The 23,468-nt window shown below is 44.0% G+C and overlaps 1 protein-coding gene across 2 annotated transcripts in view; it reads right to left on the minus strand.

The window, feature by feature from the left end:
- The window catches only part of FAP (fibroblast activation protein alpha), a 95,904-nt gene that overhangs the window by 57,593 nt on the left and 14,843 nt on the right, over nucleotides 1-23,468 (minus strand). For both annotated transcript variants that reach the window (XM_060257265.1, XM_060257266.1), the window contains exons 3-11: nucleotides 22,631-22,726; nucleotides 21,099-21,193; nucleotides 20,925-20,999; nucleotides 19,887-19,939; nucleotides 18,155-18,227; nucleotides 15,163-15,283; nucleotides 11,862-12,016; nucleotides 6,139-6,242; nucleotides 5,740-5,875 (exon numbers count right to left, since the gene is read on the minus strand). In XM_060257265.1, the coding sequence (XP_060113248.1) occupies nucleotides 5,740-5,875; nucleotides 6,139-6,242; nucleotides 11,862-12,016; nucleotides 15,163-15,283; nucleotides 18,155-18,227; nucleotides 19,887-19,939; nucleotides 20,925-20,999; nucleotides 21,099-21,193; nucleotides 22,631-22,726 (908 nt within the window). The remainder of the gene's footprint in view (nucleotides 1-5,739; nucleotides 5,876-6,138; nucleotides 6,243-11,861; nucleotides 12,017-15,162; nucleotides 15,284-18,154; nucleotides 18,228-19,886; nucleotides 19,940-20,924; nucleotides 21,000-21,098; nucleotides 21,194-22,630; nucleotides 22,727-23,468) is intronic.

Here is a 23,468-nt window from a genome sequence, read left to right on the forward strand (position 1 = left end):
CCTATCATTGCTCATTAGTACCCAGCCCAGTTAGTCCTCATGGACTAGGCCTAACTAGCAACCCAAAGCTAACAAACAATGTGGATTATATTAAAAACGGCATCCTTCTAAGGCAATGTAAAAGAGAAACTCCCCAACATTTTATGCTGTTTTTTTAAATGCACCCATTTAATGCTTTCCTGGGTCACACCCCCCCCCATCAGCTAGGGTTTTAGCAATTATTCATTTTAGCAATTAAATGGTTTTGTCTTGTTTTACTCAGTGAGCTGCCTCAAGTGGATCTCTAGAGAGAGGGCATGTAAAAGTTTTGAATAAATACAGATATAATTCCAAATTGACCCTTGCGGTGATTGGATAATCCCACTTCATTTTGATTCAGTTGGCGGGCACGACAGCAGCTGCCACAAAGAGTCTGCACTTTGGAGGCAGAGCAGGCTATTAGAACTGCCCCAGTCTCATCTCTCATACGCAGGGCCACAGAAGACAATTAGCCCAGCCCTGCCCCCATGAGAGCCTCATGATCACAAACAGACCCCCTGCATCCACAGAGTGGGGAACTAACTACTTCCATAGGACCTTAACTCTTCATTAATACGTGTGTGTGTGTGTGTGTGTGTGTGTGTGTGTGTGTAGAGGCCATTTTGTAGAAAAATAGGTGGTGAAGCTCATTAGCATAACTCATTAGCATATGCTGTCACCCCCACTAGCCAAAATCAACCTGATGCAAGAAAGGATATCCCTGGGTGAGCGAGGCCTGCTTTGGCTGGCTAGAGATCTTGGGACTCTCCTAGGGTTGCCAAGTCCAATTCAAAAAATATCTGGGGACTTTGCGGGCGGAGTTCTGGCCATCACATTTAAAGGTACAGCACACCTGCAATATGCCTTTCTTCCATAGGAAATAATGAAGGATAGGGGCACCATCTTTGGGGGCTCATAGAATTGGACCCCCTGGTCCAATCATTTTGAAACTTGGGGGGTATTTTGAGGAGAGGCACTAGATGCTATACTAAAAATTGGCTGTCTCTACCTCAAAAAATACCCCCCCCAGAGCCCCAATACCCATGGATCAATTCCCCATTATTCCCTATGGGAATTGTTCTCCATAGGGAATAATAGAGTGCCCAGTAGACATTTCCCTCCCCCCCACCATGCTTTCTAAAGCCGGAGGAGGGCCTCCAAACCAGGGAATCCCCTGCCCCCTCCCCCTCTCTCACACACAAATACTTACTGGGTCTTGTTCCTGCAGAACTTTACTTGATCTGAAAACGAAAGCAAAACAAAGGGAGGGGCCGTTCTCCGAAGCCCTTCCTGTTTCCTGCTCAGCCTTAAAGGCACATATTTTAAAAACGGACCTGCAGGAGCTCTAAAACTACATGGTGACTGTGGGGGGTGGGACTTCCCCCGCTGGCCAGCTGGCTGGGGGCAGGGAGAAGCCTGTAAAAACGGGGGATCCCCCGCTGGGACCTGGGGATTGGGAAGCCTAGACTCTCCTGAGGCCCCCCGCCAGTCAAAAGGCTAGCAAGCCACCCACTGCCCAAAATCACATAAGAAATGGAGAAAGGGTGGCGTGGGCTTCTCCAGGGGTTAATAAGGGCTGCTGGGGGCGTGGCAAAACTCCTGGTGGCTGGCTGCCCACTCTCCTAATCCAAGGATTGTTATGCAGCTGCACCTACTATTCAATGGACTAGGGAGGAAGGAAGGAGGAGGGGGGGTCATCAGAAAGGTTCAGGGGCTGTGCTGCTATGAGCTCCTGCTGAATCTGGGGCCTGTATGTGTGTACTTTCTGAAGTAAAATGGGCAGCCATTAGAGTCAGGGCTTTTCCTAGGGTTGCCAACTGTGTAGCTGGCCAGAGGTCACCCTGTGAGATGCCAAGGCAAAGTGGGGATTCAAACTGGGGTCTCCCAGATCCTAGTCCAAAATTCTAACCACTACACAACGCTCTCTCCCTATGTCATGATTCCAAGTCTAACTGGGCTCCTTTGGACTTTTCAAATACCATTCCTTACAAAGCAAGTTATCTGGATGCAGCTCATTGCAAAATGTGGCGGATAGTTTGGCCTGTACATGGGGAAAAAGGGGCAGGTGGTGGGAAGGGGGTGGAGGAAATTCTTAAAGTAAACATTTAGTGTGTCATGCTTAACAATTATTAAAGTAACACACATTATTTTCTAGCAAGGCACACGGGTTGCCTTACCTTTTATGATCACAGTCATAAAAACAATACAACCACTTAAATGTGTTTTAACTTATATATTTAAGTGGTTTTATTGTTTTTATGACTGTGATCATAGCACACTATGACTTTGATGTAAGCCGCCCTGAGCCCGCCTCAGTGGGGAGGGCGGGGTATAAATCGAATTAAACATAAACACTACCAGCAGATTCACAATAGTATTCTTCAAGAAGGAAAGGACTTGCAAGGACTTGAAGGGGGCACTTCATTTCCCCCTCTCATACTATTTCTACTTTCTCTTTCCTGGAAGCCCCCGGAGCCTCTCCCTCTTTCCTACTTCCTCCTCCCTTTTCCACCTACTAGTCAGCCTACTTTGATCTTAGGGTTGCCAGTCCCCAAATCCCTCCACCAGTGCAACAAGGCAACCCTATTTGATTTTTATTCCTGTCTTCAACTTTTCCTCCTTCCCTTCCTTGGCAGCCTCTACATAGGAAAACTATGACACAGTTGCGTGGCACTGAACTCTAGATCAAGCCCAACTGAGTAGTGGGGGACCTTCAGGGACTTGTGTGGGGCACCTCACTATCCCCTGTATGCTTCTCTCCACAGCATTTCCTTTCTTCCTATTTTTGGCATATCCTTACCTTTCCCAGGTTCTTTCCTACTGACCAGTCAACCTCTTTTAATTGTCCCCCCCCCACAGCTACATTTATTTATTTACTTTATTTATACCCTGCCCTTCTCCATAATGGGGACCCGCAGCCACTTGTATCATTCTTTCCTTCTCCACTCCATCTTCGCAACAACCTTTTGAGGTAGGTTAGGCTGAGAATGTGTAACTGGCCAGAGGTCACCCTGTGAGATGCCAAGGCAAAGTGGGGATTCAAGCTGGGGTCTCCCAGATCCTAGTCCAAAATTCTAACCACTACACAACACTCTGTTGAACAGAGTAAGTCAAGCAAGTCAGGTGGTAGTAAATCACCTGTGGCTGCTAGTGGGTCCAGCCCCAATGAGTCCTCCCACAAAGGCCAAAACAGCCCTGGAATTGCCCTGTCACCTCCCCCCCTCCTTTAAACCAACAAAACCTAAGATTGTAAGACAATACTGTTGTGATTGCCTAGCAACAACCACTGAGGGCATCTGTTTCTTAAAGCTGCTTCTATTATTTTCATTTAAAAAAAAATTAGATTTTTCTGCTAACTTGGCAAGTTTTTTAGGTTTGTAAAAATATCTCTCTTGTCTGCTTATGGCTCCAGTCTTTGGATTTAGCTGTCCACGGATTTGCCCCATTTAGAATTTGATCTATTGATACAGATGCAGGACCAGGGGAAATGGTGCAAGCGCATTAAACCACTGCTAATGTATTTCCCTGTAAAGCACCTTTCATTCAACTAATGTGCTAGGCTCATATAAAATTAAATGCAGATGCAACTCAAGTGAAAAGTGTAAATAGGCTCTGATATACTCATCAAAGTGGTCTAATTGCCTTCTACAGGACTGTTCATGTTTGAAAAGCAGGGCAAAGGTTTTGGTGGAACTAGGGACATTCTGGCTGATCATGCAAATTCTTACTTGCATTTCAGCCTTTACTCAGAACGGCAGCTTTACCGATTCATTGGGATATTTTCCAAACAGCTTTTAAGCACGCACTCAGTATACATACTTCCGGGCTTGCAGAATCGCATTCCCTGGCTATATTTGACCACTCCATTTTTATTATCTCACAGTATATGGAGTAGTTACCATCTCTTATGCATTATAACTCCCAGTTTAATCAGAAAGCAAAGAAAGAGATGGAAATATTTTCCTGCAGAGATCTTTTGAGCAAACAAGGCTTAATGGAGTTCAGCCATCTACTTGCACCTCTGGTAGCGAACCACTGGCACACAGATTTATATGATAAAAGCACTTTATAAACACACCATGAAAGAGGTTTTGGCAACTACATGCAGAGGCAAGGACATGCTGAGAAGCATTGTTTTGGACTAGAGGTCACCGGGATGCTGACTCCTCCAGTTTCAAGAACAGCAAGCCACTTCGCATAGAACATATTTAACACATTGGCCTTTTATAACAGCATTAGCTCAGCGTTACAACGCATGCACAGGGTTTCTGCCTAAGGGCATGGCGATCAAAATAAAGTGAAAAAAGATAAATTGTGGGGGAAATGCATGATCATAAGCATAAAGGAAATTGATCCGTAGTAGCAGCATCAGGTCACGGAGGGTAGGGTTGCCAATAGTTGGGGGCAGGGGATCCTCCGGTTTGGAGCCCCACCCCCTTTTCAGGGTTATCAGAAAGCAGGGGTAGGGAGAGAAATTATTCCCTATAAAGACTGGCTCCCATAGGGTATAATGGAGAATCAATTTGTGAGTATCTGGGGCTCGGGGAGGGGGCTGTTTTTTTGAGGTAGAGGCACCAAATTTTCAGCAAAGTATTTGGTGCCTCTCCTCAACCCCCTCCCCCTTAGTTTTAAAAAGATCAGACTAGGGGTCCAATTCTATGAGCCCCAAAAGAAGGTGCCCTTATCCTTCATTATTTCCAGTGGAGGGATGGTATTTAAAAGAAGTGGGGTCCCTTTAAATGAGATGGCCAGAACTCCCTTCGGAGTTCAATCGTGCTTGTCATTGCCTTGCTCCTGGCTCCACCCCAATGTCTCCTGGCTTCCCCCTTTTTCCTGTTTAACACCCACTCTGATGAAGAGTTCTGGAGAACTACAGTGGCTTTTGGCAATTGGGTGGTCATTATCAAGAGCAAAGCAGATGTCGAGGGGCATCTTATAGACCAATGAAATGTATTTCAGGATTAAGGTTCCATGAGCCAGACCTTTGTTTCATAAACACGCACATGGGAATAAAATTTATTAATGTCCCTTTCAAGACATTAATAAATGAGCCAGTTTGGTGTAGTGGTTAAGTGTTTGGAAGAGCCAGTTTGGTGTAGTGGTTAAGTGTGTGGACTCTTATCTGGGAGGACCGGGTTTGATTCCCCACTCCTCCACTTACACCTGCTGGAATGGCCTTGGGTCAGCCATAGCCCTGGCAGAGGTTGTCCTTGAAAGGGCAGCTGCTGTAAGAGCTCTCTTAGCCCCACCCACCTCACAGGGTGTCTGTTGTGGGGGAGGAAGGTAAAGGAGATTGTGAGCCGCTCTGAGACTCTTCGGAGTGGAGGGCGGGATATAAATCCAATATCTTCTTCTTCTTCTAGGACAGGTCTGTAAGAGCTATGGCTGACCCAAGGCCATTCCAGCAGCTACAAGTGGAGGAGTGGGGAATCAAACCTGGTTCTCCCAGATAAGAGTCCAAACACTTAATCACTACGCCAAACTGGTGAGGGGTGTGTGTGTTGTATATCAGGGGTGGCCAAGGGTAGCTCTCCAGATGTTTTTTGCCTACAACTCCCATCAGCTCCAGCCATTGGCCATGCTGGCTGGGGCTGATGGGAGTTGTAGGCAAAAAACATCTGGAGAGCTACCCTTGGCCACCCCTGTTGTATATAATAATTGTTCATCAGTAGCTTCTGCAGCAAATTTTATTTTAAAAGCAAGCCCCATAGACAAAAGTACCTCTGGGCACATCCAGGATCTGGAACGGTCATTGTAGTCACAAATAGCTAAGACAGAGAAGTTCTGGACTCTTTTCAGCCACTGTACGCCAATTCGGTTATCTGTTACCCATGTAATCCAAGTGACATAATGTTCACTAGAAATGAGAGATTCGAAGAAAGAACACTTTACTATAAGAACAGCATGCTGTTGTATTAACACACTTACAACAGATCAGATCCTGGCGTTCCGGAGGCGGTGGAAAATCAAACATGAAACTTCCTCTTCCCGATACATAAAACAGATCAGAACTGTCACAGAGAAAAGTACCCTTCAGGAAAAGGTCGGCTGAAATGAAAGTATATTTCTGTGAAAAAGAGGAACAGCAGGAAAGAAAAGGTGAACATAAGAGCATCCTACCTTGAGGCTATCACTGCTGGAGCAGGTACTTCCTTAGAACCGAAAACGTCAGGGTTTGTGGTGTCTATGACAAACACCTTAACTGAAGGATTTTGAGCCCCAGCCTTTGAAGGAAATGTATCTTTAGATTATTCAAACTGATCTTTGGAATGTTTAATAATACAACATTAACTTTAGTTTTCAGGAAATGTTTTCCCCTAGCCGCTTTAGAGATACATGAGACAGTTTTTTCATGACTTTGCAGTTTTAAAGCATTGTAATTTACTTGGTTACAGTGCAGTCTTGAACAGTGTCACATCCTTCTAAGTCCCTGAAAGTCAATGAGCTTAGAAAGGTATAAACTCTACCTAGAATTTAATTTCTGTGACTCTGTTGGCACAATACAAGGCCATTTCTCTAGGCAATGCCACAAGTAATTTCTCTATCAAGGCAAAAAAAAAGAAACAATCTTTTTGCAACCCTGCAGGCACTGTGCTTCTTTGAATGATTATGTCAAGGGAAAGGAGCCCTTGGGACATAAACCAACAGCAGCACACCAGACCATTTTGCATCTAGGACCAGGGCTTGACACCTACCCACACAACCCGGGCCTCAGCAGCACTGCTGGGGCCAGTAGTGCAGGAGACATCAACAGACATGCTCATCCCAAACCTGTAAAGCAACCAGTCAAGTCCAAGATAAATCTCTGAGATACTGGCAATGCCCTGGGTTTGCTCCATGCCTATCTGGTCAAGTCCAACTCCCCCTCCCCATCTCGTTTGCATGCACACCAACATCTTCACAAATAGTGTGGGGGTTTTTTTAGTGCTTGGACCAAAATGGTTGCCTGCCCCTTTACACTACCTATCAAAAATCTATTGGTACGACTCCCAGTTGCTGAGATCTAGAATACTCGGTCTTCCACCAATCACGGAGTAGCGGGCGGGGGGGAGGCGTAGCATTACTCATACGGGAGGATTACTCCTTTCGGGCTCTCCCGGGCCCAAGGATTGATGGGATTGAATGCGCCGGTCTGGCGTGGGATGTTGGAGAGGGGTTGGCAATTTGGCTGGTGTACCGTCCGCCTAACGCACCGGCCAATGCCTTACCATCACTATTGGAGGCAGTGGCGGGCTGGGCGTTGGAGTACCCGAGGCTTATGGTCCTGGGTGACTTCAACGTCCATGCCGACGACACGGCCTCCACTCAGGCGATGGACCTAGTGTCGTCCATGGCAACACTGGGACTCTCTCAACTTGTCACGACTCCCACGCATCAGGCCGGGCACACATTAGACCTGATCTTTGCGTCCAGGATTTTGGTGAACGATATCGCCGTAGAAGCGGTACCATGGTCGGATCACCTAGCCCTTAAGGCCCGTATGGGGATGCTACCCCAACCCTGTATGGGCGGAGAGCCTATTTTGGCTCGCCCTCGGGGCCTGATGGACCCGGAACGGTTCCAAACGGCCCTGAGGGATCCTTGGCCCACTGGCAATTCCCTCGATGACCTGGTGGAGATCTGGCAGGACCAGCTATCCAGGGCTATCGACGAAATTGCACCCCGGCGTCCTCTACGCCCTCGCACGAAGCTGGCCCCATGGTACACCCTGGGGTTGCGCCGGCTGAAACAAGGGCTTAGACGACTAGAGAGGCAGTGGAGGCATACTCGGGACGAAGCAACGAGAACATCCTATAGAACGTTTATGAAGTCTTATGAGATGGCAGTCAAGGCTGCAAAGAAAGAATACTTTGCTACCAAGATTGCATCTGCAAACTCGCGCCCAGCACAATTATTTAGAATAATTGGGGATCTTATAACGTTGCCTCAAGGCAAACCAAATGTTAGAGAATTGGAAATAGGCTGTGAGGCATTTGCGAGATATTTTGCAGATAAAATCTCGTTGCTCCGCCAAGACCTGCCTACCACCTTGGATACAGTGAGTGAAATTGAGGCTCCGTGCCTGTCTTCAGGTTTAGTGCTGGACCACTTCGACCCGCTCAGCCTGGAGGAAGTCGACAGAATCCTCTCCGCTGCTCGCCCGACAACATGCGATCTGGACCCCTGCCCCTCTTGGCTGATTAAATCCTGCCAGGGGGAGCTTAGATGTCCTTTACGGGACATCATAAATAGGTCCCTCTTAGAGGGGCAATTTCCAACACCCCTAAAAGAGGCCTTGGTCCGCCCTCTCTTGAAAAAAGCTACAGCAGACCCGGCCGAATTGGCGAACTATCGACCGGTGTCTAATTTACCGTTTTTAGGTAAAATTATTGAGAGGGCTGTGGCGCAGCAGCTTCAGAGGTTTCTGGATGACGCTTCTGTCCTGGACCCATGTCAGTCAGGCTTCCGGCCGGGCCATGGGACGGAGACGGTGCTGGTCGCCTTAGTGGATGACCTCCAACGGCAACTGGATCGAGGCGGCGTTGCAGTGCTGATGCTGTTAGATCTGTCGGCTGCATTTGATACAGTCGACCATCGGCTACTGACGCGCCGCCTCGCCGACATTGGGGTTGAGGGGTCGGCCCTGCAATGGCTTTCCTCCTTTCTCCTAGGTCGGGGACAGAGGGTGGCTATTGGGGGAGAACGATCCCGGAGGCGCACACTGGATTGTGGGGTGCCTCAGGGAGCAGTTCTCTCCCCAATGTTGTTCAACATCTATATGCGCCCCCTCGCCCAGATTGCCCGGCGGTTTGGGCTGGGTTGCCATCAATATGCAGACGACACCCAGCTCTATCTGCTAATGGACGGCTGGCCCAACTCCGCACCAGGGAATCTCGACCGGGCTTTACAGGCTGTCGCGACATGGCTCAGGCTGAGCGGGCTGAAGCTGAACCCAGCGAAGACAGAGGTCCTGTGCGTGGGCCGCGGCGCCCTGGGAAGGGAAATAGCTCTCCCGGCCTTCGACGGTGCGCTATTGAAAGCAGCGCGCCAGGTAAAGAGCCTAGGTGTTTTACTGGAGCCTTCACTATCAATGGAGGCCCAGATAGCAGCCACTGCCAAGTCAGCATTCTTCCATCTGAAGCGGGCAAGGCAGTTGGCCCCTTTCCTCGAGCGCCGGGACCTCGCAACGGTGATCCACGCAACGGTCACCTCAAGACTAGACTACTGTAATGCCCTCTACTTGGGGCTACCTCTGTGCCGGACTCGGAAGCTGCAGCTAGTGCAGAACGCGGCGGCCAGGCTGTTGTTGGGACTTCCAAAACGGGAGCATATACAGCCGGGGCTACGTGAACTGCACTGGCTGCCAATTATATACCGAGTCCAGTACAAAGTGTTGGTCGTTACCTTTAAAGCCTTATATGGCCGAGGACCCACCTACCTGAGGGACCGTCTTTCCCCATACGAACCCCAGAGAGCACTGAGGTCAGTCGGGAAAAATCTGATGACCATCCCCGGGCCGAAGGAGATTAAACATCAGAGCACCAGAGTACGGGCATTCTCGAGTGCGGCTCCTACTCTGTGGAACCGACTCCCCGAGGAGGTGCGGGCCCTGCGGAACCTTGAGCAGTTCCGCAGGGCCTGCAAGACCGTCCTTTTTAAACTGGCACATCCGGACTGTTAGGAAGATCAAGAATTAAGGAGCCGCCAATGCGGTCTGAAGATTCACACCGCAGAATAATTATATCATTGAACTGGTTTTTAATGTTAGTAGTTTTATTGTTGATGTTTTATATTGTTGGATTTAAATGTTTTTATAATATCACTGTATGTTTTGTAATATGCTGTTAGCCGCCCTGAGCCCGCTAAGGTGGGGAGGGCGGGATAGAAATAAAATTTATTATTATTATTATTATATAGAAGAATGTTCTGGCAAACTGGGACTTAAGACCACCAATTTCTTGTTCGACTCACTCCATGAAGGCCACCTGTGTCTTTACTCTGAATGTATATGCCCATATTTTTGGCCAATAAAAGTGTTCACAGTGCACTCACATAGATCAACTAGGTTTATTATTTCTCGTTTTTCTTTGTTTTCACTGATTCTGTATTTCTATTTCCTTTTAAAATAACTGTTGTTAGTTTTTTATCTTTTGGTTTAAAACTTTTAAATAAATAAAGATTAACCGGGTTTATCATAAATCCTAATCCCATAAAATACACTGAAATATGATTATGTTTTTGCAGCGATTGGGGTCAAGATCCTTTGCCATTTTATTGTATTACTGTCTTACTGTTCTGTCTGTTATAAAACACCTGCTATGCTGGCTGGGAAAACGAAAGTACTTAGGCCCTCTAACACCGTCTAGCTAGCCATCAAGGGCTTGCCAGTGGTACTGTCCTGTTTTACAATAAATGCTAATCCTGATGAAATGGAGAGTTGTTATTATTGAAGACAGTCATAGACCTGACCATTGGTTCCTCCGTTCACTTTCCTTTTTAAAATTTAAGGGCAGGATTCAGACCCCAGCTTCATCTTTCTTCCCTTTCTGCGTGCATTTTTCTGTAAACCAGAGTCATCTCACTGGGAAACCTGTGTGGTGCAGTGGTTTGATTACATATCTCTGGCCACCATGAATCTCACTGTGTGATCCTGGGCTAGTTATTCACTCCCACTCTAACCAACCCTACAAATTGTTGAATGGACGCAATTGTATTTATTTATGCATATACCAATTTCCTCCCTAAGGTGTAAGATGGTCTGATTGAAATCAGTGTGATTAGGAATTTATTTATTTATGTATTTATTTATTTATTCGATTTATATCCCGCCCTCCCCACCAAAACAAGGACAGTGGCTCAGTGGTAGAGCATCTGCTTGGGAAGCAGAAGGTCCCAGGTTCAATCCCTGGCATCTCCAAAAAAGGGTCCAGGCAAATAGATGTGAAAAACCTTAGCTTGAGACCCTGGAGAGCCGCTGCCAGTCTGAGAAGACAATACTGACTTTGATGGACCAAAGGTCTCATTCAGTATAAGGCAGCTTCATATGTTCATATATGTTCAATAAGATTAATAAATATTAAAATACATATTCAATAATTTACAATAGTTAAAACAGTAAAACAAGAAGAAACAGTCTAACAGTTTGGTGCTCACAGCCTTCCTCCGCAGTTTTTAATACCAGTCAGTTATATGCCAACCGGAAGAGGACCATCTTACAGGCCTTGCGGAACTGCCCAAGGTTCCGCAAGGCCCTCACCTCTTCCGGTAGCTGGTTCCACCAGCAGGGGGCTGTGACTGAAAAGGCCCTATCCCTGGTTGACTTCAGACGGGCCTCCTTTGGCCTGGGGATTACTAGCAGATTTTGGGAACCAGATCTGAGTACTCTCTGGGGAAAATGTGGGGAGAGACGGTCCCTAAGGTACGTAGGTCCTCGGCCATATAGGGCTTTAAAAGTAATAACCAGCACCTTGTAACAAACCCGGTATATTATTGGCAGCCAGTGCAGTCCCCGGAGCCCCGGCTGAATGTGCTCCCACCTAGGAAGCCCTAATAACGGAATGGAGGAAAAGACTATGACTCCAAGGCAGGGTGCATTGTTTATATGTATAAATAATCTGATTCAAACCCTGGCATCTCTACTTTGAAAAGCAAGTGTTGGGAAAGACCATTCTGTTCCCAGTACCCTGGAGAGCCACCATCTCAGACTCAAGACAATAAGGCATAAGATGGTCTGACTGAAATCAGTATGCTTAGGAGGGTGTGACTCTGTGGGGGACTGCATTGCAGAAAACAGAAAATAAAACATTCTTTGTGACAAAATCTTACTAAATGGAATGACAATCTCTTTTTTTTAATAAACATACCTTTGGATAAGGAATAGTTATTTTTCTGGGATACTGATCCACACCATAATACGAATATTCAATAATGGGTATGTTGGTATCATTGAATTGAATATATGCCACGTTCTTCCCATTTGGAGACCACCAGAGTGCATACTTTACAGCAAGCATTTCCTCTAGGAGAAATCAAGTTAGATGTTAGCTACTATTATCTTATAAAGACACAAATATACACTGAACATATTCTCTCCTAAGGACAAATCAAGCAATTCTTTTGTATGGTGCCTTTGTTCCTTAGGAGAGAATATGTTCTGTATATACTGCTGCTACCTCTGAAACTATCATACAAGAGGACTGTACTAGTCAGAAGCTTAGTTCTGCCCCAGTAACGAGCAGATAGGTAAAATAGCTCGCAGGATATGTTTTCGGTTTTACAGATGTTCTAAAACTCCTTTTCTTCTGGTGTAGTAACATTGGAATGATGAGAGAGAGGAACTAGGGCACACCTTCTGCTTACTTATTGCAAAGTCACAAAGAGCCAGTGTAGTATAGTAGTTGAAGAGCTATGTTATAACTGGGGAGACCTAAGTTCAAATCCCACTCTGCCATGAAGTTCACAAACAGCACAGACCAAGGCAGAGTCGTTTCCTTCTGAGCCCACTGATTTCAATGGATTTGGAAAGATGTACCTCTGCTTAAGACTGCACTGCAAGGAACCTGGGACTAGTCATTCTCTCACAGTCTAATCTACCTAACTATGGGTATGGGAGAAGGAGGCATGTATGCGGTCCCAAACTCCTTGAAAAATGAGCAAGATAAGATAAAATAAAAATAAAATAGAAGATGAAGAAGATATTGGATTTATATCCCGCCCTCCACTCCGAAGAGTCTCAGAGCGGCTCACAATCTCCTTTACCTTCCTCCCCCACAACAGACACCCTGTGAGGTAGATGAAGATATTGGATTTATATCCCACCCTCCACTCCAAAGAGTCTCAGAGCGGCTCACAATCTCCTTTATCTTCCTCCCCCACAACAGACACCCTGTGAGGTAGATGAAGATATTGGATTTATATCCCGCCTCCACTCCAAAGAGTCTCAGAGCGGCTCACAATCTCCTTTATCTTCCTCCCCCACAACAGACACTCTGTGAGGTAGATGAAGATATTGGATTTATATCCCGCCCTCCACTCCGAAGTGTCTCAGAGCAGCTCACAATCCCCTTTACCTTCCTCCCCCACAACAGACACCCTGTGAGGTGGGTGGGGCTGGAGAGGGCTCTCACAGCAGCTGCCCTTTCAAGGACAACCTCTGCCAAAGCTATGGCTGACCCAAGGCCATGCTAGCAGGTGCAAGTGGAGGAGTGGGGAATCAAACCCGGTTCTCCCAGATAAGAGTCCACACACTTAACCACTACACCAAACTGATAAATACATTGTGATATTACTCTGCCTTGCTGCTTATGCTTCTAGTGAACAACAACAATTCTAGTGAAACAACAAATAAAATCTTTTCGTAATAATTCTCCTCTCATGATGGCAAATCTCACCATCCTGATTGGTTGGGGCTCAGTGGGACTGTACAGTATCAGCCTTTGGCCTGTCAAACTATCAATCAAGAGTACTTGCAAGCCAATGTAGATAGATCCAAATAGACAGCCGTGTTGGTCTGAAGTAAAAGAACAAAATAGGAGTCAATTGCACCTTTAAGACCAACTTAGTTTTATTCAGAACGCTTTCGTGTGCATGCACACTTCTTCAGACGAGGAATGAGGTACAGTAAGCAGAACCACATAAAAGTGGGGTTTGGAATGCCAAGTGAACATATGAAGCTGCCTTATACTGAATCAGACCCTCGGTCCATCAAAGTCAGTATTGTCTACTCAGACTGGCAGCGGCTCTCCAGGGTCTCAAACTGAGGTTTTTCACACCTATTTGCCTGGACCCTTTTAGTTGGAGATGCCGGGGATTGAACCTGGGACCTTCTACTTACCAAGCAGATGCTCTACCACTGAGCCACCGTCCCTCCCCTAATGTGGTACAAAGTTAAAAACAAATAGCAGAATAGTAAAATTAACAAATTCAGAAAACCTTTGATCTGGGTTGAATTAGCGTGGAAAACCATAAAACATGTTATGCTAATTCAACCCAGATCAAAGGTTTTCTGAATTTGTTAATTTTACTATTTTGCTATAGGTTTTTAACTTTGTAGCACTTGGCATTCCAAACCCCACCAGCTATATGTGGTTCTGCTTACTGTACCTCATTCCTCGTCTGAAGAAGTGTGCATGCACACAAAAGCTTACGTTCTGAATAAAACTAAGTTGGTCTTAAAGGTGCAATTAACTCCTATTTTGTTTTGCAAGCCAATGGTTCAGTCTGCTCCTCTCTTCCACCCAAGTGGCTGCTGGTAGCCAGCAAACTGATTCTCTCAGTGAAATGCAACCAGGGGGGGTCTAACCTAATATGCAAATAAGTTCCTGCTGGGCTTTTTCTACAAAAAAAGTCCTGTGCAAAACAATGCTGATGTTAGGGGTATGGCCTAATATGCAAATACATTCCTGCTGGACAGAGGTATTTTTTTTTTTGTATTCTTTAAGAACAGTTCATATTTTAAATGTTAAGCTTCTCAATGAGAGAGGTCTCAATCAAAGTTCTACTCAGATCTATTCAGTGGGGCTTACTCCCAGAAAAGTGTTTTTAGGATTGCACTGGAAGTCTTTAATCATGTAGTTTGTTCTCCCATTCCTCAGATCCAGTTTATAGATGTAAATTCTATTATAGAACCAGAATTATTTTTAAAAAACCCTCCTACTATATACCTCAGTGGTGCCCCTCAGAAGCAAAATGTCCTCAAGCTATGATGTAAACTAAGTGAAAAGGAGCAAAAAAGAGGAAAGACCTTAGCAAGAAAACATAAAGGTACAAAGTACCAGAGGCCACAAAGAGGAAAGAAAAAGAACAATTATCCTTAACTATGTAGAAACAGGTTGTTATATACAGTGCAAACAATCCCAGTAAGATCTCACAATTTCTGAATGTCCTGATAACAATGGAAGTAAACACTTTTATGACAGACATCTGACACAAAAAAGAAAAGTCCTTTTAAAAGATAATTGGGAAATATGCATTTTTTCCTTTCAGAGGGAACAGGCACTGGAGATATAAAAAGCCCAAATAAAAGATGTTAAGAAACCATGTTAGTTTGTGAGCAATAAAAACTTAATAAATAAATATAATGAGGCAAAGTTTGGCACCATCCCACTTTTCTACTATCCAATCACTTTACATAGTAATAATATTAATCTTCAACAATACTGTTACCTTCATAAACCCAATCTGGAATTCCATTAAATATCTCATTCTGTTTTCCATTAGTAGTTATTTGAATAGGAGGGTCTCTAGGATCTTGTTTCAAATATATATTATTCTGATATACATACGCCTGTGTTGAAAAAAATATATACAAGGCACAATTGGCATTATGCAGTCATTGCACATATATAGTAAAAACTATTTTATATCAAATACAGGATTTGATCCAAAGAGCCCTTTTTGTGAGCAGAAGTGCCTTTTACTCTTTCATCAGAGGGGGGATATTCAAAATGATAAACTGATATAACACAAGATCTAATGGCTCTGCTACCTTTGAGAGTTGTGGAGAAATGGTCCATGTTCCCAGGGCTTTGTTTGAGCAGGAACGCAGCTCTGGCTGGTTTGGTGTCAGGGTGTGGCTAATAAACAAATGAATTCCTGCTGGGCTTTTTCTACAAAAAAGCCATGTGTGAAGCAATGGTGATGTCAGGGGGTGTGGCCTAATATGCAAACAAGTTCCTGCTGAGCTTTTTCCTACAAAAAAAAGCTCAAAATGTTCGTTATGTACTGGAATGATGACGTTCAAGATAACATTGTACGTTACTGTGCATTTGTGTCAGATATGGTATAAGTATTTTACACTGATTAATTTACTGGCTGTTCTGGTTAGGATCGCCAGGTCTAGGTTGGGAAATTCCTGGGGATGTGGGGGTAACGCCTGGGGATGGTGGAGTTTGGGGAGGGAAGGGACCTCATCAGGACATAATGCCATAGAGTGCACCCTGCAAAGCAGCCATTTTCTCCAGGGGAACTGGAGTTTGTTGCCTGGAGATCAACTTTAATTCCAGAAGATCTCCAGGCCCCACATGGAGGTTGGCACAACTTAGTTCTAGCATATAGTCATCAATTACATACAATTAGATGGAATTAGAGGGTGTTTTTTCCTATTTGATAGTTCTAAATTTGTATTTGCATTTTTTCCATTAGTATTTTGTATTCATATTTTCTATGCGTATTTTGTACAAAAAGGGAAACCACCATCGATGGCATATACAGATCTTCAATTGCAGTGATTACCATGTGATATAGTGGATATGTTGTTGGCCCAAATTCCTGTTCAGCTGTGCAGCTCAGTGTGTGGCCTTGGGCAAGTCACTATGTCTCCCTGCACCCTATTTCATAGATTTGTTTATACTCAACCTTTCTCCCCAAGGGGGGTCCAGAGCAGCTTACATCATTCGCCTCTCCTCCATTTTACTATCACAACCAGGGCATTTAAAAAAAAAAAAAAGCAGGAACACACAGAAACGGAGTCCCGGCTGTCTTGGTGTCAGGGGGTGTGGCCTAATATGCAAATGAGTTCGTGATGGGCTTTTTCTACAGAAAAGCCCCATGAGAAACGATGGTGACATCAGCAGGTGTGGCCTAATATGCAAATGAGTTCGTGCTGGGCTTTTTCTACAAAAAAGCCCTGTGAGAAATGATGGTGACATCAGCAGGTGTGGCCTAATATGCAAATGAGTTTGTGCTGGGCTTTTTCTACAAAAAAGCCCTGTGAGAAACTATGGTGACATCAGCATGTGTGGCTAATATGCAAATGAGTTCCTGCAAAAAGCCCTGTGATAAACTATGGTGACATCAGCATGTGTGGCTAATATGCAAATGAGTTCCTGCTGGGCTTTTTCTACAAAAAAGCCCTGTGAGAAATGATGGTGACATCAGCAGGTGTGGCCTAATATGCAAATGAGTTCCTGCTGGGCTTTTTCTACAAAAAGCCCTGTAGAAACGATGGTGACATCAGCAGGTGTGGCCTAATATGCAAATGAGTTCCTGCTGGGCTTTTTCTACCAAAAAAAGCCCTGATCACAACAACCCTGTGCTTAGGTTCTGAGTGTGACTGGCTGAAGGTCACGCAGTGAGCTTTCATGGCACAAGTGAAGCTTTGAACCTGAATCTTCCAGAAATTAGTCCAACACTCTTAACCACTACATGGCACTGGATTAGGATACAATGGGTATGATTTCAAATTTACTACCTTGAGTTTCCTGGGTGGAATAAAATGTGTTAAATATTTGGAGTGGTCCAGCCACTATATTTTTGCAGATGAAAGGGTAGCACTGAGTGATTTAAAACATACACTTGAACTCACAGATATGAGATGCCTCTAAAGACAAGGGACTGAGTCCATATTCATATTTTTGCGCATCCACGAGCTCTGGGCAAGTGAATTGCATCTCCAGTAACAAGAGCATGGTGTTCACTTTAGACTGACAAGCCTTAAACTTTCTTTCTTGCTGATTTTCTCAGTTTTAGAAGAGAAGCAGAGGGGGTAGATTAAGGATGGTGGAAGACAGGAGGGCCTGGCATGACTTTGTCCATGAGGTCGCAAAGAGTCAGACTCAACTGTGCGACTGAACAACAACGACAGGTTAAGGATCCTGTACAAAGAGGAGTTAGATGAGCAGTGCACTCTCACTAGGGAGGAGGAGATCAGATGCAAAGAAGCACTGTGTCAAGGTAACACTGCCCCCTCCCCTATCTCAACAAAAGAATGATGTTTAAATCACTTCTGTTCCATCACAACCCTTCATTTGCAGAAAGCAACCCCACTTTTGCTCATTAATTACTAGTCCAGTAGTTCTAGATCTGTCTTGGGACACTGAAGATATCCAGAATCTGCAGTTTTCAGGAATGAAGTAAAGGGGCTCTACTGTCTTGAATCTGTACCTGGATCTGTCAAATTCTCTACCTGGATCTGCCCTAAGCCTAACACTATCAGGACTCTACTGAAGCATATGCTTTATCTGTATACATAGCTCTAATGTGGTACAGCTCCATGCACCAGTGAAGTGTTATCTCTAATGTTCAATATTTTTAAACACAGTTGATGAACAGATAAAAGGCCTGTGAAATGACGCCTAGGCAAACATCAAAGGCAAATAAAATCTCATATAGCACATCAAAAAGTAACATTATTCTCACACTTCATTAGCTTACTGACCAATTTGTGTCCAGTGGGTGACCAAGATATATACTGAATATCATGCGGAAGCGCATACTCATCGGCAAAGACCCTACAAAAGAGCAAAACAAGTTAGTATGAATTAGTACTTTTAACAGCCAATGGAGTCTACTGAATTTACAGTTTTAAAGCCTGAAATCTCGTGACTGTTAACATTCACATGTGAACATCTAAAAATATTTCCCCACTTTTTAGGTAAGTGAATCCTGTCAATCACATTTGTTTGGTGTAGTGGTTAAGTGTGCGGACTCTTATCTGGGAGAACCGGGTTTGATTCCCCATTCCTCCACTTGCACCTGCTAGAATGGCCTTGGGTCAGCCATAGCTCTGGCAGAGGTTGTCCTTGAAAGGGCAGCTGCTGTGAGAGCCCTCTCCAGCCCCACCCCCCTCACAGGGTGTCTGTAGTGGGGGAGGAAGATAAAGAAGATTGTGAGCTGCTCTGAGACTCTTCGGAGTGGAGGGCAGGATATAAATCCAATATCTTCATCTACCTCACAGGGTGTCTGTTGTGGGGGAGGAAGGGAAAGGAGATTGTGAGCCGCTCTGAGACTCTTCGGAGTGGAGGGCGGGATATAAATCCAATATCTTCTTCTTCTTCTTCTTCTAAATAACTGTTAATATTCACAGTGAATGTCTGAGTTATCAAATGACATTATCTGAGTTATCTAACCCCTCCCCCAATCCTTTCTCTACGCATATATAATGGTTGACAAAGTCTGTTTCAATATATCTGAAAAAGTGTGCATACATGTGGAAGCTTATATTCAGAATTAAACTATGTTGGCCTTAAAGGTGCCATTTGACTCAAACTTTGTTCTCTTGCTTCAGACCAACATGGCTGCCCACCTGAGTTATCAAATGTTCCCACCATTTATCTGGCATCATCAGCGTTCTCCTGCACCCAGTTTCAGACATTTTCTCTTTTCACACTTTTACTTATGAATGCGTTCACACAAGCAGATCAATGCAGACATGCGTATAATAGATATAAAAACTAAAATGCATGAGAATGGTTCACCAAAAATTTAAATCTGCTATTTAAATTTGATTAAATAGGCTCAACCCTCCTGCTGAAAACAGTGTCCGATGATTCTTTGTGTGTTTACACTGCAGTATATTGAAAATGTATCTGCTGCCTTTACTGAGGCCAGCTTGAGGCAGCTTGCAAAGTAAAAATGATACAATAAAATCATAAAAAACAACAATGTAAGAACCGTCAATAGTGCAATAAGCCATAAAAACAGCATAACTTTGAGTATCCTAAAATGATATCCATCAAACAGTCCTCAGGATAGAAGCAGACAATAAAAAAAAACAATACCCATCAATTAAAACCCTGGGGAAAAGTCAGCCACATTACATGTACTCTGAGCTTACTGTACTTCCATCTATCTCCTGACAAACAACTGAAGCTTGTATGTCTGCCTGAGTTTTTACCTCACTTTTATTTTAAAAATTTCTATCCATGTTCTAAATGTAAAATTTCCTCCATGTCATCCCCACATGGCATATTGCTCATCACACCCCCAAAGAATTTTGAGCAAAAATAGATGGAAAATATGTTTGCGGACAATGTGACTATTTGATAAGCTATCTCAGTTTTCCTAAAAGGAAAATATGCTGTTTGAAAGGAACGTAAACAAAAGACTGAGCACAGATTCTACACAAATGCAACTGGTTTTCAGTACAAAAGAAAACATATTATTCTTACCCATGAATAAGATCATAAATGTGATAGGACGCTGTATAAGAGTACCTCCAACGCTGAAAATAGTAATATCAGAAAGAAAGGAATGATCATTGTGTCTGAAACACACTGCTTCATCTCAGAGTTTTCTACAAAGGCCTCTAATCTTTCTAACATCCAAGCTTCTTTACATCAAGCAAACAGCATCCATATCCTCATGAAAGCCATGTGACTTCTAAAATTTCAGTTCTCACATACAGAAGCTTCTGGAAATATTTCTTAACAGTTCTGGTAGCTCTGTGTGTAAGTCCAGAAAGTGTGTAAGTTACTCAGTATATAAACTGCCAGACTGCTCAGAGAGTTTCCACTCCAGCACCACAACTTCCTAGAAGTAGTACAGAGACTAGATTGACTAAGATATTAGGGTGATCTACAGGGTCAGCCCTGTGTTAGTACATGGACGGAGGCTCACCAAGGAAGTCCAGGGTCACTACTCAGGCATGCATGGAAAAATGCAATCGAAGAAATTCCCCCTTTCCCACACTTCCCGTAAATCTCTAAATACACCCCTGTTCTGAATTCTCATTTTTGCTGCTTGTGTGTCCCTATTGCATCAGAGTTTTTAAAATTCTTTTCCACATGTATTTTGGGCCTTCTAGTGGTAGATTTGCTATTACATTGCTGTATGTCCTGCAGTTTAAATATACAGGGAGATATGCTGGACATACTGCAATATAATACTGAATCAACCACTAGAGGGAGCAAAAACACGCTGAAGGGAGGGAACAACCAAACCAATAGGGACACAAAAGTGACAAAAACAATGCAGAAGTGCCCTGAGATATCCGTTTTCCTCTTCTTTGGAAAAAGTAGAGTGCTTGCTACTTTCTCACAGAGGATTTCATGCCAAAAGCACTGTGAGGACAAAAAGAACTGCAAAAGATACCAGTCTCATCTAAACAATAAGCACATATTTTACCTTAGAGTAATTGCTTAGAGTAATTAGAGTAATTAGAGTAATTAGAGTAATTTACCTTAGAGTAATTGCTTTTTACCTTTTACCTTAGAGTAATTGCTTTCCAACAATATAAAATTCTGGTTGGCGGATAAGGCATAGTTTGTGGCTTTCACTTTGCTCTGAAAGGTTAAGATGTTAATTAGAATCCTATGTATGGTCGTCCCTTCAATTAATTCTCATTCCATCCATTTACAGCAAACACCATTTCTAATACATACAAGGGTGCTGTTAGTCACAAGAGCAACTGACTGCCCAGATTCAACGTTGTAAAGAATTACATCATCTTCTGCAGACTGGTAAAGATACTCGTTTCCTTAAGGAGGAGAAAAACACAGCTTTAGAAACAGACACAACAAGGTGTATCCAGCCCTACGTGAACTTTGTAAAACAGGGTATTCCTTCCTACACGCCACTCCCCCCCCCCACACAAATGCAATTCACTCAGCCATAGGATTGCCAAGTCCAATTCAAGAAATATCTGGGGACTTTGGGGGTGGAGCCAGGAGACATTAGGGGCAGAGCCAGGAGCAAGGGTGTGACAAGCATAAATGAACTCCAAGGGAGTTCTGGCCATCACATTTAAAGGGTCAGGACACCTTTTCAACTCCTTCCTTCCATAGGAACTAATGAAGAATAGGGGCACCTTCTTTGGGGGCTCATAGAATTGGACCCCCTGGTCCAATCTTTTTGAAACTTGGGGGGTATTTTGGGGAGAGGCACTAGATGCTATACTGAAAATTTGGTGCCCCTACCCCAAAAAACAGCCCCCCCCTGAGCCCCAGATACCCGCTGATCAATTCTCCATGATTTTCTATGGGAATAAATCTCCATAGAGAATAATAGAGTTCTCAGCAGACATTTCCCTCCCCTCCCCCCGCTTTCTGACGACCCTGAAGCAGGGGGAGGACCTCCAAACTGGGGGATCCCCTGCCCCCACCTGGGGATTGGCAACCCTACTCAGCCACCCAATATTTTGTTCAGTGGATCAGTGGACATTTGGGGACAGCATGAGGGCAAAGTGGGGGAGTCTGCAACAGAAAGAAATCACCACACTCATTTTCTCAAAACTTGTGCTATTACATCTTCAGGCCTGCATGGTTTGGATGAATAGCAACGTTATTTTGATGTCGTTCTGAAGGGCCCAAAAGAGCACGACAAATTACACAGGGAATGATGGGCGTTAACACCGACTACAATGGGAGCTATGCGTTACTGCACATATAGGGGTTCCAAGACAAAGCTAACGGCTCCTTTTCAGGATGCCATTTAGAGAAGGGATATCCTCCACTCACCCGACATTTCACACCACAAATGCTTTATTTCTGAAGAGCAACTTTACAGCGTGCTGAGCAGAGTGACGCTCTTTCATTTAAGTGAATTGACTTAGGGAAATATAACTCCGTTTATAAATATTTCAGTTGGTATGTCGTAGATATGCACATCGGAGTTAGAAATCTCTTTGATTAAGAAAAAATGCTGGCTGATTTATCTGCATTGCTAAATTAATACAAACATTTATTTAAGAAAAAAAAAAAGAATACTCTTTAAAACCACTGCTGGCTTTGCAAAATGATCTTGAATGATCCACCCCTTCCTGGAAGTGATGTCATGCGCCAGTGCACTGCTGGCATGCCTGTCCTCACCCGTCAATTATCATAGAAATAAAGTTGATAAATGAATCGTCAATTGCCCCATTCTTTTCTGTTCTTTGCACAGAGTAGATACATATATTTATAAGCAGATAACTTACCTGAAACCCAGTAAGGAGAGAATGTTTTGTACTGATAATCTCCATTTAGATATTCTTCTAAAGTTAAAGAGTGAAGATCATCTTGACTGTGCTGGGCTTTAGAAGTAGGACAGAAGAGAGAGTGTCAGTAACAATGCACAAAGCCAGGGGGGAAAATATTATTTAAAGGACATTTCCCACTAAATTGGTTGGGACTGAAGCATTTTGAAACTACAATCCACAGCGCTAACTGTGGCAATCTCTCTCTTTCAGGTTATACTTAGAGAAGTCGCATTGAATGATGGTGAGTCAGGAGAATTGTTCTAATATTTTGTTTAACATAAGACGGTATTTGATTTTTGTGACAGTCAAGGATGCCCGCTGCCACTTTGATAGATGGCTGGGATCTGTGTATTCCATTGGCATTTAAGTAATTTGTATGTTAGAACTCTAAGGTGGCTAGCGGCACTAATTAAAAAAACCCACCCTTGAATATCCAGACATAAAATATCAAACAATCCAGCATCACTGGCATGCAGAAGATCCTAGGTTCAATCCACGGCATTTCCAGTTAAAAAGACTAGGCAGCAGGTGATGTGAAAGACCTCTGCCTGAGACCCTGGAGGGCTGCTGCCAGTCTGGATAGGCAATACTGAACTCGATGGACCAATTTATTTCTTTATTAGATTTTTTAGTCCCTTATCGCCCAAAGAGTCTTGCAGCGACATACATTAGCATCAATAAGTAAAACAACACAAGAACAAATAACAAATATTAAATATTAACATTAAAATATTCAATTATTAAAATATGTGGCCCCCGTCCACTACCCTCATCCAGAGGCAAGATTTTCCCTCCA

Source organism: Heteronotia binoei, chromosome 16 (assembly GCF_032191835.1).
Source record: "Heteronotia binoei isolate CCM8104 ecotype False Entrance Well chromosome 16, APGP_CSIRO_Hbin_v1, whole genome shotgun sequence".
NCBI lineage: Eukaryota > Metazoa > Chordata > Lepidosauria > Squamata > Gekkonidae > Heteronotia > Heteronotia binoei.